The 14,227-nt window shown below is 36.7% G+C and overlaps 1 protein-coding gene across 7 annotated transcripts in view; it reads left to right on the forward strand.

Annotated features, from left to right (window-relative positions):
* GPCPD1 (glycerophosphocholine phosphodiesterase 1) overlaps window positions 1–14,227 on the forward strand; it is an 80,193-nt gene that overhangs the window by 24,790 nt on the left and 41,176 nt on the right. For all 7 annotated transcript variants that reach the window (XM_073339699.1, XM_073339694.2, XM_073339693.2 and 4 more), the window contains 4 exons: window positions 342–426; window positions 7,246–7,321; window positions 9,494–9,535; window positions 11,261–11,384. In XM_073339699.1, the coding sequence (XP_073195800.1) occupies window positions 342–426; window positions 7,246–7,321; window positions 9,494–9,535; window positions 11,261–11,384 (327 nt within the window). The remainder of the gene's footprint in view (window positions 1–341; window positions 427–7,245; window positions 7,322–9,493; window positions 9,536–11,260; window positions 11,385–14,227) is intronic.

The raw sequence follows: 14,227 nt of genomic DNA on the forward strand, positions 1-14,227 counted from the left end.
ACTGCAACTTCATTATAAATTTTGTAAAATGCTTTCAGCCTCTCAAACCATTTTAGAGGGCTGTTACATAAGTTCAGAACTGTTATTCAAGTTTCAAGAATGCTAGCCTAGTGTATTTGTGAATGTTTCTTTTCCTAACTTACTTTAAAGAAAGAAAACAAACAGCCCTGGTGCTTTTTTTTTTTTAAGAGGTAGCAAGAAATGTACTTAAATCATATTTTTCCAAAGCCATATTTGTATACTTACCTGTTTCTATACAACTTTTAGTTTTGGGCTAACGATAACATTTTTTGAAAACCTTCATGTAACCAAATACTTTTAAAAAAACTATTTTTCTGCAGTATATTATGGAAAACTACTGTTGAACTTACTAGAGGAGTTGCTGTTCAGTATCGATATTTTAAAGGGTGCTTCTTAGGACCCAAGGTATGTATAACTTTTTAAGCTGGTGTTTTTTGTTTGTTTGAACTGTAATACTTTAACTCATAAGGAGTATGTCTTATGACTCCAGCAAAATAATATAATGGACACAAACTTAGTCTGCGACAACTTACTGTTACTAAATGGAGTTTTACTTTAATCATTCCTACCACCCTGTCCCACAACTGCTGGTTTTTGTTCCTCCAATAAAAATGCGTGAGGATCATGCAGAGCTTAAATACATACAAAATCCATCATAAGTTCAGGTCATCTTTATCTGTTGTCACTAGAAGTAATCATTAAAAGCCAGAAACTTTATTACAAAAGGTAAGAGTATTGCATCATAATAATGTAAATGTGTAATAGCAGAAGAAAATTATTGGTAATTTAAGTAAACATGCTAAAATTCTGCTTTACTGGGCTGTCTTTAATATTTACATTTTTCATAAAACATTAAATTTTAACTGCCTCTTAACTGCTTTCATTTAAAAAAGCCAAAAAAGAGAGAGCATTCCAATATTTTCTACAGTTCCTAAGTACGCATTTGCATGAGTTATACACCTGCAGTTTTTATGTGGATTCATACTGAAGATGCATGTGAGTAGGAGTTAGAAGGCAGCATACTCATCTGTGGATACCAAGCTCTTCTTGGGATTAAGGATAGGAGAGCTCCAAGGAGATGATCTGATCATATAGTCGTGTGGGGAAAATGAACAGCTACTGTTTAGCTGCATTTTCCTAGAAGCCACCATACTGAAGAAGAGTGGTCCAGTAAACCCACCCAACTGTCTTTTGCACCTATTACGTCTACAAATATATTGTAGTTCTTCACTAGGGCCCAATTCATTATCAATTATATGACTTCATTAGTAAGTAAATACGTGGAAGGGCTGCAGAATCGTGCATCCTCTTTGTATAGCTCAAATATTTTAAATTATTTCATGGCTAATAAGTCTAAAAATTGACTGGTCTTGGTTTTCATTTTTTTGGAGATGGGGAAAATTTCTTTCTTGAGTTGAAAATATATTTGAAAAAAACATTTATTAAAATTCTCAGTAACATTACTTATTTGACACATGCTCTAAAAGATGGTGTTACTTTATCCGTTCCAGCATGTGAAATCAACTAATCTTAAACTGAGACTTAAAACAGATATTTGTGAAATATTCTAGGGGCATAAGAGGAGGGTACAATGATGGTTTTTTTTCAAGGTGAGAAACTTATAAACGGGGACTCCTGTCAAGGTAGGTCAGTTTTAAGGCCTAACAAGTCGGATAGTTGTTCAGATACCCCAATATTTAAAATGTAAGCAGTAACAACTGGGGGAGAAAGCATACTTAGCTTAAAAGAAAATTGGCAAGAAATTTTTTGCTAGTAAAACATTTTCCCTTGTAATATTTGCAAAAGTTCACAGTATATATTGGTGAGTGTGTTTCTTTAAGTAGGTGCTCTGTATCGTGCACGCTCTATGTACCGTGTGATGCAGAGGCTGCCAAGGTAAGTATGAATTTTATGGAATAGCAGAGTAAATAGCTACTGTATATAAAAACCCATATAAATAGCCATAGTGAGATAACTATCCACCTACGAAGTTTAAATTGCACCTTGTTATAAACACCTGACTTAATTTTTTAATAAAATTGGTTTCTGTGTCTAGAAGTGCTTTTCTAGTGGCTTGGCCCTTTTTTAGTTCTTGAGTTGTTTATGGATATAGGAAAGATCAGTTTAAGAACAAAATAAAAAATACAACACAAATGAACCAAGTATACAGAAAACCTAAGGAGATGAAATGTTAATTATCTAATAACTAAGAACTATGTTTTTAATATAATTTGAGATTCAAAACACTTTTCAATCACTGGACTGTATTATATATTTCCTGCTGTTTTATTTAGTACTCTTGGTTAACTTCTAAATTTGAAACTTATTATCTGTACAGTTGCACTAACACAAAATTTAGTAAGGGTCTGAAAGGTACTTCATATAGCTTGAACTTTTAATCTATCTGAATAATCACTGAAATATCTGTATGCTAATCCTTCATCTAATAAACAAATTAGGGGGTTAAGTATCTCGAAATACGTTTTGGAAAAAGTAGTTTTGTAGTCCCATAATAAAGTTTCGGTTTGTAAATTTATAAACATGCATTAGAATAAAAAATGCTAAAGACAAACCCAGTTTAAATATGTAAAGTGGTTAGTAGTTCTGTTTCACATTTCTTCATGAACTGAGGGTGCCGCATATGCTTGAAACAGAACATCATATTGATATATATGTGAATATTGGCTAAACTAGAGGCCACAGACATAAGGGCTAATAGAGGAAACTGACCACTTTCACCTATCTAGAAACAAAATACTAATACAAATGAGAAGCTGAAAATTTTAGCACAGCAAAATATGCTTTATAATCAGAACATAAGAATGGCCATACTGGGTCAGACCAAAGGTCAATCCAGCCCAGTATCCTGTGTGCCGACAGCGGCCAATGCCAGGTGTCCAAGAGAGAGTGAACCTAACAGGTAATGATCAAATGATCTCTCTCTCCTGCCGTCCATCTCCACCCTCTGACAAACAGAGGTTAGGGACACCATTCCTTACCCATCCAGGCTAATAGCCATTAATGGACTCAACCTCCATGAATTTATCTAGTTCTCTTTTAAATCCGGTTATAGTCCTAGCTTTCACAGCCTCCTCAGGCAAGGAGTTCCACAGATTGATTATTTGCTGTGTGAAGAAGAACTTCCTTTTATTTGTTTTAAACCTGCTGCCCATTAATTTCATTTGGTGGCCCTTAGTTCTTATATTATGGAAACAAGTAAATAACTTTTCCTTATTCACTTTCTCCATACCACTCATGATTTTATATATTCAATCACATCCCCCTTTAGTCTCCTCTTTTCCAAGATGAGAAGTCCTAGCCTCTAATCTCTCCTCATAATAATCTCAGTATTCAAATTCAAGAAGAAATAAGTTGAAAAATCCTGTCCTTCAATCTTGTAAATTGTCATTTTGGGTAGTATCTTTGACTGGTTTTATTTCACTTGAAAATATGCTGTCAAATTAAAAGGACAGTTTATATTTAAGTATTTATAAATAATAACTGTCTTGGGTTGTTTTAAGATTTGCTACCATCTTCCCCCCTTATTTATAAATATAAACAAAAATTCATGAATATGAATTATTTGTGTACAGTTAAGGCATGTCTTGGCTGCATTAATGAAAGACAGCACATCCATGCAGAAGGAAAAAAGCTTTTAATGAATTCTAGATACCTTTTGCAATAGCTTTTATGTATCTTGTGCATTTTTGTGAACAAATGGTTACATACAGTTAGAAGCAAAGTATTACTAGATATTTCTGCTATTTTGTACAAGCTGAGCTTTTTTTTTCAAACGTATATATGTCTTTTAAAGATATACTCACTTATTGCAATTACTTTGCTTCAAACTTCTATTTTTATGAAGTTCCTTATTTGGGCAGGTTGCTTCTGCAGGGAAAAAAAAAAACTGTTGGGAAAAAAAAATAACAATCCTGTCTGGAACATGTCATGCATGTATATTATACATAAATTAAATATACTATACTATTAAGTATGGTTTTTAAAAGCTCATTGTGGTGAATAAAGAATAAATAATAAAATACATAAACTCTTGACCTTTATTTAATATTTTCCTTCCAGTAAATAAGCTTGCACATTTTAGGGAATTTCCTTCAAAGAAATATACAGTGACTAAGCCACCAGTGGGTGTAGCAAAGCTTTGAAAACTTGGCATCACTCTTCATTCACTTTTTTAAATATTGGCAGAATACCATTTGATATATTCATGGGGATTTTAACAGAGCTTTGTATTTTCTTAAAATTTTCTAGTAATAAAAACACTCCAAAGATGAATCTTGGGTTCATGCTCTGCATTTACTAGCAGAGTACCCTAGCAAAATCCTTTGGCTGTCAGTCAGTAGCAGGCTAGCAACTTCTAGTTTCTGCCTAACTGCTAGCAATGAGGGGGTTCTCCACTTTACTGTGGTACAGCAGTAAGTTGTGTGTTAAATCGTTACTACTTGAAAATGTTTCAGGCAACAGAAAATACTAGGCTAACTAGTTTTCAGTGTTAGGTAACTTAAATGTGTGTTCTAGAGTCTTTGAGCCTTGTGAAGTCAGCTACCCTTTGAGCTTTCAGATTTTGTGCCAGTGCTGGTTGATGTGCTCAAATGTGGCCTATGAGAGCAGTATAAAAACCTAGGTAGATGGACCTCGTTGTTAAAAGTCATACTATAGTCTTCTAAGGCATTCAGCTGCCTTGTGCTCTTACCCAGCTTTTATATGGCACATAGGTTCCATTTTGAGAATCTTGGACTTACGGTGTGCATGTGAAATGCCCATTTAGGCACCTGGCATTACACTTGCATAGATTCCATTGGTGAGTTCTTCAGGGCAGAGACTGACTTCCTTTGTTCATACCCTGCTATCATTGTTTGTTTTTTAGCTTTTGGAGAGGTCACTGGGCTACTTGATGGGAGCAGCTGTGGCACCTGCCTCCCTGCTGGCAGACATAATTTTCACTGTGGGAATCCAGAGTGTGTGTGTCAGCCAAAAGCGTGTGGGTCTGTTATAAGAAAACAGGGAAGAAACTTGACTTCATATTCTTTTCAACTTACTCGTATTTTAGACAATTCTGTTTTCCCTTTCCCTCTATTATCCTTGCAATTGTGATCTCTCTCTCTCTCTGTGTACTGTTAATTAGCATAACATTACCAAAAGAGAGATTAATAATGTAATATTGTGTTATAACTAGATGTATTCTACCTTTTTAAAGCATCAAGTGCTAAATAACTTTGGGTATGTATTTTGCATGAAGTGGCTTTGGGTGGGGTATATGCAGCTTTGAGCTAAATGGGACCTTGGCATTTCTTTTTAGCAGTGATACAGAGATCAAGCCTAAATTTACTGAATACTTTTAAATCTTTGGCTTTTGGGGTCACCTAATGCAAAAACCTTAATAGATTACATATCCTTTACATAATATCAGGAAGTCCCAGCTGGTGCTAAAAAATTGATACTGAGCCATAAATATTCACAATGTTCAGATATTTTGATTATTACTGTTGGATTTTAAGTTTGTCTGAATTTTCCATTTTTTTATCAGCAAATTAAGTTGTTTCTGTTAATCCGAAACAAAATAAATGTTTTCGTCTTTTTTTTAACTGTGCTGAGACGAAACTGGTGTTGGAGCTTATGATGCCTTGTAAGAGAAGGGACAGTGTAGGCTTGATGAAATCTAGAGTGGCTTCTTAGCCAAAAATACCAGGATGGTGAACCCTGGAGATAGCTAACAGCACTTCCTGTAGAAAATGGTAACCATGTATTGATAGGGGAAGTAGATAATTTAAGGAGAAAAAAAGGGCAGAAAAATAACTTTAGTCATTAAGTCCCATTCAGTACAGATTATCCAGAGACTTGGGCCCAACAAAGTCTCAGTTCCTGCTTCTGCAGCCAGCCAAATGATTCACTATAAGCTCTAACTTAGAAAGCATTTTTAAAGTTCTGTTGATCCTTGCAACAGAGAAACTATCATTGTTCTCAATATCTAACTGGCTTTCTACCAGATTCACTAAAACCAAATATTGCCCCCTACAATTGCCAAAGTTTGGGGGAACCCACAAATTTAATGTTGGTCCAACCAAAACTAACCACCAAGGACTTCACTGATAGCTTATTGTGTATAAAGTTAGAAGCATATTTTTGTAGTGGGATTTCTTAATCTTCTGCCCTGGCATCTTCATCCCTCTTCTGTGGATTCTTCTATGAATACATTCTCCTTTGCCCAGGAATAGTCTATATATGTAAAATATTTAACATGGATATATGGTTCACCTAAAATGATGTGCCTCCCTTTGAGCATTGTGAACGCTTTCTTTATGCTTTTGCTATGCCTTTTAAGCCGTGTAAATTTTTTATATTCCTTTTGTGGTAGTGAACCAAACTCAGATGTTCTGTTTGAGGTAATGCAGAAGAGCAGGACCTCTGCCACAGCCAAAACACTTTTGTGTCAGTCTGAGTTCCTCACCAAATAAAATAGATAATTTTAAAAAACTTGTGTTGGATGGGTTAGAAGTCTACCTGAAGGAATAAATTTAAGTAGTAATATTAGCATTAATTATCTGAATATCTATTGAAGTACCACAAATTAAAACAAAAACCTGAGTTCAGTGAGAATTGTTTTCTTATTGGAAAGCGTAACTTTCCAATAAAGTACAGTAGCTATAAATTCTGAGGACTTAATAATTCCATCCAACTGCTCTGCTCCCAGTCTGAATTTGTCAGTTTGTCATAGTGTGACCTGACTCATCAAATCGCATCATCAGCAGTCTCAGTAGTAAGAAGCAAGCCTTTTCTTTTCTAAGGGTATGTCTACACTACCCACCGGATCGGTGGGCAGCGATCGATCCACCAGGGATTGATTTACCACGTCTAGTCTAGACGCAATAAATCGACCCCCGAGCGCTCTCCCGTCGACTCCTGTACTCCAGCTCCGCGAGAGGCGCAGGCGGAGTTGACAGGGGAGCGGCAGCAGTCGTCTCACCACAGTGAAGACACCATGGTAAATTGATCTAAGTACATCTACTTCAGCTACGTTATTCACGTAGCTGAAGTTGTGTAACTTAGATCGATCCCCCCCCAGTGTAGACCAGGGCTTATTCTTTAGCATCTTTTCTTATTCTTTAGCATATAAATTAAGATCACAAGCACCCAAAGTGTCATTGTGGGTAGAATATCAGATATGACATAAGAGATTATTGCAGACATTTAACTTTTAAATTACAGACTATCGATGGTCCCTGCCAAGTCATAGTTCACAAGTGGGAGACTCATCTACAACCACGATCAATAACCCCTTTAGGTATGGGCATCAATTGCATCTGTTTGAGGCATATGCATAAGATTACTAATATGCTGCACATTGGTTTAGTGGGATTGACAACAATTTATAGCTTTCAAATATTTAAATTTAGTAATGTGTTGCAGGTAAATAAAATTTCTTTATACATCATGGACCTCATTCTCAAAACCTTAAAATTATCAAATCTTAAACTCCTGTGAGCAACTGCTTTAAAAAGCAATAGATTTGAAGTTGTTTCCTAAATATTGTCTTTTGCCTATTTCTATTTAAATTGGAGTTAGCATAACTTTTTGATGTTTGTCACTCTTTGAGACTGAGGATCCATAGTTACATTTTTAAAAGAAATGTGAAGAAGGGGAGGATATGAATTTACCCTTGTCCTTGTTCATATGAAGTTCCAGTAGTAAATTTAAAGAGGACTTTAATCCCAGTGAGTGGGCATCTTAAATAGATATTACTAACAACAATAGCAACATAATTCAAGGTGATGGAGTTTTTTCTAACTGGTAAATACCAGAAATCCCCCTTTTGTTGTAGGGACATATGATACGAACTTGATTAAGTTCCTTAGAGTTTTCTGAAATCCAAACTTTCTTTTTAAAAAGTGATTGAAGTCATCCATTGAGTGTAGTTCAGATCGCAGGATGGCACTTTTCTACATATATTTTTTTGTCTAGTATATCAGAAGGCCAGTGTTTTCTAAACTTGAATTAGTTCATTCTACATATATTAAGTACCTTCTGGTTCCTGGAGAGGGTGTACCCTTTAGTTAGAATCTTCTATTTAAATATCTGTTAGGATTAATCATGTGTATCATAAGGGATTACTGTTGCTTACTAGTTAGTTTTTTTTTTTTTGTGAATTAGAGCAGTTAATGATTTCTGTTCCTGCAGAAAATTGTTTTTTCTATATATTGGTCAGCAATTAATATTCTGGTCTATATTCCACCCTCTGTTGAACTTTTTTTCTAATACATATGTTTACCTTACTCTGAACAGTTTTGAATTTTTAAGTAATATTCAACTTTATTCTTTTTCACCCAGTAGTCATTGGAAAAAAAAATACACTGGTCCTGTGAATTCTGGGGTGATTATTTAAAAAGTAAAATATATTTCCTAGGAAAGCTAAAGTACTAATAAATGTAATGAGATAAGAACTTACTTATTTTTAATATGTTAAATGAACTTCCCAGGGATCTATCTATTTAATATAGCAGCTCTGTTTGTTTATAAACAGTCTTTTTTTAAAAGAAAAAGTACTTTCTTGATCTAGTAAAACCTGGATATTGGAGATCTAGAGCTGTGTGAAAACTTTTGCTGTCAGAAATAACTCTTCGCAAGTTCATTGAAAAAATAAAACATCTCTTTTGTCACAAATGTCAGTCTATTAATGCAGATAGAAAACTTGTCATTACACCACAAAACGTTCTTTAATTACTATTAAAGATTGAGGGCAGAATTGTGGTGTTTTTTACAAAAGGCTAATGACATTATTGGCAAAATATTACTAAGTCAAAGGAAGTGAGCTGTAGCTCACGAAAGCTTATGCTCTAATAAATTGGTTAGTCTCTAAGGTGCCACAAGTACTCCTTTTCTTTTTGCGAATACAGACTAACACGGCTGTTACTCTGAAATAAGTCAAATTTGGTTCTCAAATTTTGAGAAACACAGTGATTATTTCTTTAGTGTTTTTTTTTCATAGCTCTGAATGGGTTATGGTTATGCTGGTGAGTTTGCATACTTCCTGAGCTTCCTGTTTTATAACCTTTCTGAGTAGGGTAAAAGTGAAGAAACACTTTGAATATCTTGTTCCAGGGAAACGGGTCTGTCAGATGCACAGAATAAGCATTTTAATTGTGACTAACTTGATTGAGAAGCTTTTCGTAGCAAAAAGCTTGTATGCTTTCAAGAAACATTTCTTAAACACTGTCAACATATATAATACTAAACGGATCTTGAACACTAGCGAAACAGAATACTAGCAATATAGTGTAATCTGCAAGAGAACCAAACTTTTAGAATGCATTTAATAGAATTTTGCAATAAATATGCTTATTCTTTGTCTACTTTTTTCCTTCTAAATTTTAAATACAGTAGTTTAATTTTGACATTTGACTCTGTAAGGTAAGAATGCTAACTAGTTTCCTTCCGTTTCCCCTCCCTTCAATTACAGAAAATGACATCTCTGTTGATGATGGACAGTTTGGAATCCATAGTAAGTAAGATGTATTAATTACTTTAAAATCCTTACCAGCATGTATGAATTTTAAGAAGTCAGGTGTTAGCGATTTACAAATATTTTGAAATTCTAGGTGTTGGCTTAAACAAAACATTTGCCAATGCCTGAGGGCCTGCTTCCGACTGGTGATGCCCTTTTCAGGGGGAAGAGCACCAGCCATGTGCCAGGGGGATATTCTACTGACAGCAGGATGCTGTGGCATCATGTTTTGGCCATGATCTTCATCCTCCCCAGATTCTCACTGCTGCTGTGTGTCAGCTGTTAGGTTTGGTAATACCTTTTAGGTGTTGTCTACACTACAGAGTTATGTTGACAAAAGTTATGTTGACTATCAAAAAGCACTATAATACACTCTCTCTGTCACCAGAGTGTGCCCACAGTTGGGGCTCTAGCATAGACCGTGAGAGTAGTGCACTGTGAGTAGCTGTCCCACAGTCCTACTCACCACCTTTTGCTGCTAGCATTTGTAGGTTGGCATAGTGGCTCACAGTGCATCGTGGGTTCGTGGCATTTTTCAGTGGCCCATGTTTACTGTATGCTCACCATCTCTATGTTAAAGGATGTATCCTGCACTGCTCTCTACTGCTTTGTTAACTGTCAAAATTTGTAATGTTAAATTGAACATACCTGTTAAGCCCATTTTGGTAAAATTTCAAAACTTTCCAGTCTAGGCAAAATTCTTAGTCCAGCCTTAGAATAAACATGGACAGTCTGCCTAAATAAATCAGGCCAAGAGCCATCAATACACTACCTCCCCAATTGCTCTCATATGTATGTGCCCACACTTGCATGCTTCATACCAAGTTCTCCCTCACTTTACAACTGTTTTTTCACACACCTCACAGCCACGCCACCATTCACTCATTGCTCAGCCCTCTAACACCTACAAAATTATCCAAGTTTGACACTACTGTCACATTACACATCAATTCTGTCCCTTCCACTAAATTCTTAACTTCTGTTTTCTCCTGTCTTTGCTTTATGCCCCCCCCCCCCCCAAACTACCTCTCTTACTCCTGTCTTCAGAGTTGTCACTTCTTTTCACAGCCACACTAATCTATTGCTTCTCAGCAGCTTCAAAGCTGCAGAAGCAATTTCTGATCATCTGGTAGCTGGTACCTTGTGCCCCCTCCTGGCAGCCCCACTTGTAGCACTACTTTCCTCATTCTGAGAAGCTGAGGATTCTTCTCTACCTCTTGCCAGCACACACTCTTTCACGTGGTGGTGGTGGTGTTACGTCTTCGTACTTATATTCTCAGTAATTTTATTTTTTCAAAGTGTGTTTTTAGTTTTTTGACTGGTCTATGCATTTTATAATTTTTTTCTCTCTTACACTTAAATTTAATTAATTGAGTAGTGAGTTCTAAAATGCCTAACCAGTCCTGGCTGGAGTAATTATCCCTATTGGTAACTTTTTAAAAAGATAATATCTAGGTTTTCTGTTTCTACTGCTGGCACACATCCGCACGTTACTGCAGTGCACATAACAAAATTTATTCTGCACATGGGTGGAAAAAATTGGAGGGAACATTGGTTACAGGTATGGTAGACTGTGCCAAAGAAACTAGTTATGTGAAATCACGCTATTTCAAAGTTATACCAATATTCTATTTTTAATTTATATTGATGTATGTTTCTTTTTTGAAAATCTCTTGGGCTGTATATAACTGTTACTACTTTTCATCATGTTTACTTTGGCAGATGGTGTTCAAACTCTGGATTCTGGGTGGCTGTCCTGTCAGACTGAAATAAGATTACGTCTACATTATTCTGAAAAACCACCTGTCTCAATATCCAAGAAGAAATTTAAAAAATCTAGGTTTAGGTAAGATCATCATAAGTTGCAATTTTTGTAATGTTAAGTTCCATCACAAGTTAAATACTGTAGTATGCTGGCATGCCTTGCATACCTCAGTTAACATAGTTTTACAACTAAAGCTATAAATAATACTTACAAATATGTATTACTGTGCCCTTCCCAGATATTCGCAAGCTTTGCCGAACATCTGCTGATAACATTAAATCAGTGGTGCTTCTTTCCTCAGGCTTCTCCCATTGCTAACTTTTTTTCTTCTTTGAACAATTATGTTAAGAGGCCACAATGTACGTTAGCATCCCATTTCTATAATGATCCTAAGTCTATTTTACAGCTACTTGTGGGGGTGGGGATATTGTCATACATGAGAGATTATTTATATATCCTTACATGTGCTGTCCAATGAAACAAATAATTAATTTGGTATTTTTTAATGTTCCATTATGATGTTTTAGATTAATATGAAAAAATTAATAGCTGTTACAATCTTTACTTCAGTTAATTTTACTTTAGTCTTGATTTTGTTCAGAGCTATATTTCTTGAGATTCTTCATTAAATATTTAATATTAAGTTCTCTTTATGAAAAAATGAAGCAGTACATTTAGATGAAAGAACTACTTCAACTTAGTCCATTTTCAGTCTTTATATTTTTATGATAAGTTATTTTAATAGGTCCCTTTTCTCAAACTACAAAAAATATCCATATACAGTAAAAGCTGTTTTATCCAGCACTTCACCAGCTGGAAAGCTCTATAAACCAGCATTTCTGATCTTCAATGAAATTCCAGTTTGTAGTCTGGTTGGCATGGGGTGTGGGAGTGGGTGCGGGGTGCTGGATCCGGGGGGGGGCACTCACCACAGGTGGCTCCCTACAAGTAGTGACATGTCCTGGCGACTCCTAGGTGGAGGTGCCCCAAGCCCCCGCCTGCACCCACTCCTGCACCCCAGCCCTGCACCCAAACTCCTTCCCTCTTAGTTAACCGGCATTTTTCACTTACCAGCACTCCCCATTCCCCCAAAATGCTGGATAAAACAGCTTTTACTGTAGCAGGTATTATAGCATCATATACCAGGAAGTAAACGGACTGCTTTTCCCAGTAGGTACACACACATCCTTTTGTCTTAATTTTCCTTCGTTTATACTTTCTTTTTCTAGGGCTATGTGATTAGATGTGACTCATCTCTTCAGTTATATACATGCAGTGCTCAAGTCTGATCGTGTTAAGTGCAGTTAGCTGTCAAATATTTTATACAGCTTTTGATAGTGCAGAGATTCTCCAGCTTTTAAAATAGCATATCTGCTTTGATTTTTTTCCTCCCAGTCTCAATCATGCTGACCACCTGCCTTCCAATTTGCAGTTGGTTAGAGGATTGGGTTATACTTGTTGGAAAATATTAAAATTTGTATATTTTTAATCAGTGTGATTTAGCTGCTGTAAGTCAGATACTGAGCCGACACCATGTGACCAGCTAGCTTTTCACGTACCACCAGCAAGTGCTCTGCAGATCATGGGCCGTAATTTGAGAGCCCTGTCATAATGAACGCCTGGCTAAGATGGTAGCTTCCCCCCCGCCCCCCCCTTTTCCGGTGCTCAACCTTGTCATGAGGCTGGAGAAGTAATTGCGTTACTGAGAACAATTGCACCTAATATGCCCTTGCTCTGTCCCAATACTGTAACACCTGACTGTGTTTCCTGGGGCACACCATTGGCAGGGCATGCAAGAGAGATAAGGTAATTCTTGAAACCTGGTCCTAGTCTTCCTGAGAATCCGTGCACTGCCCTTTTTGCTGGTTACTTCAAGGACCTCCTTGCTGGCTTGTTACTAGCAATTCAGGAGGGCAGTGAGAGGCTTTGAACCTCTTTCCTGTAGTACATTGGCTCTTCTGCTGCCTTGGACCATTCATATCACCAAAGTCCTGATGTGCATGGCAGATTGAACAGACATGACAACCCCCCCCCCCCCCCCCCCCGAAGATTGGGATTCATTAGAACTCTAATAAACATGTCTCGGCTCGATATCCCTACTAAAACCGGGAATCCTGGGCAGTCCAGGTCAGACAAAGGAGGTAAGTCTGCATGTAACAGTTCAATCATTTAGCAAAAGCTTGGTCTCATGACTCCTACCTAGACTATTTTCTCAGGAAGCATCCTCACTGGACAGTAAGGTGCCAGGGAAAGTCGAACTTCATAGGATTTTTGCATACAGCCATAGTAGATGTTCTCAGGGTTTTCTGGGCCTGATAAGTCTGGTGGTAATCTTCAGTTAGATCTGGATGGCTAAATTCTGTTTTTATTGACATGGGTGCATTGAGACACCTTTCACAGAAGGGTTCCACACACAAAAATGTTCTTTTTAGAACCAGAAATTGCCTATGTTAAGTGATCTAAATATCAGAAAGTGTATAATGCACAGAGGACCTGAAGAGTTCTGGTATATGAAAGGATGGATGGTCTGAAGTCCATTGGATAGTCAGAACAGCACAATTAAGGTGCTTGTGGCTGCTCTTTCCACTGTCTAGGGTCCTGTAGTGGAGGGTCAGTTTCAGTCTCTAGACTGTTTCAGATTTTTCTTTCTGTGGTATTGAGGATACAGATTTGATGTAGAGGCTCTATACTGGCAGCATTCTCTCAGTGGGATTTGTTTGCTGCTTTTAGTGTTATGTGGACCTCTTTTTGTAACTGAGAAAAATATCTCCATTTACTTTGCTTTCTTTGTAATTGACTGAGAAAGGGATTGGAACCTGGTTATATATACTTCCTTTGGTAGGAAACAAAGAGGCAGAAAACCTGTTTCATGGAATGATGATGTTTGCTGGATGCAGCTTTGTTTGCTAGGATAGGGCACATTG

This window comes from Lepidochelys kempii, chromosome 3 (genome assembly GCF_965140285.1).
Source record: "Lepidochelys kempii isolate rLepKem1 chromosome 3, rLepKem1.hap1, whole genome shotgun sequence".
In the NCBI taxonomy this organism is placed as follows: Eukaryota; Metazoa; Chordata; order Testudines; family Cheloniidae; genus Lepidochelys; species Lepidochelys kempii.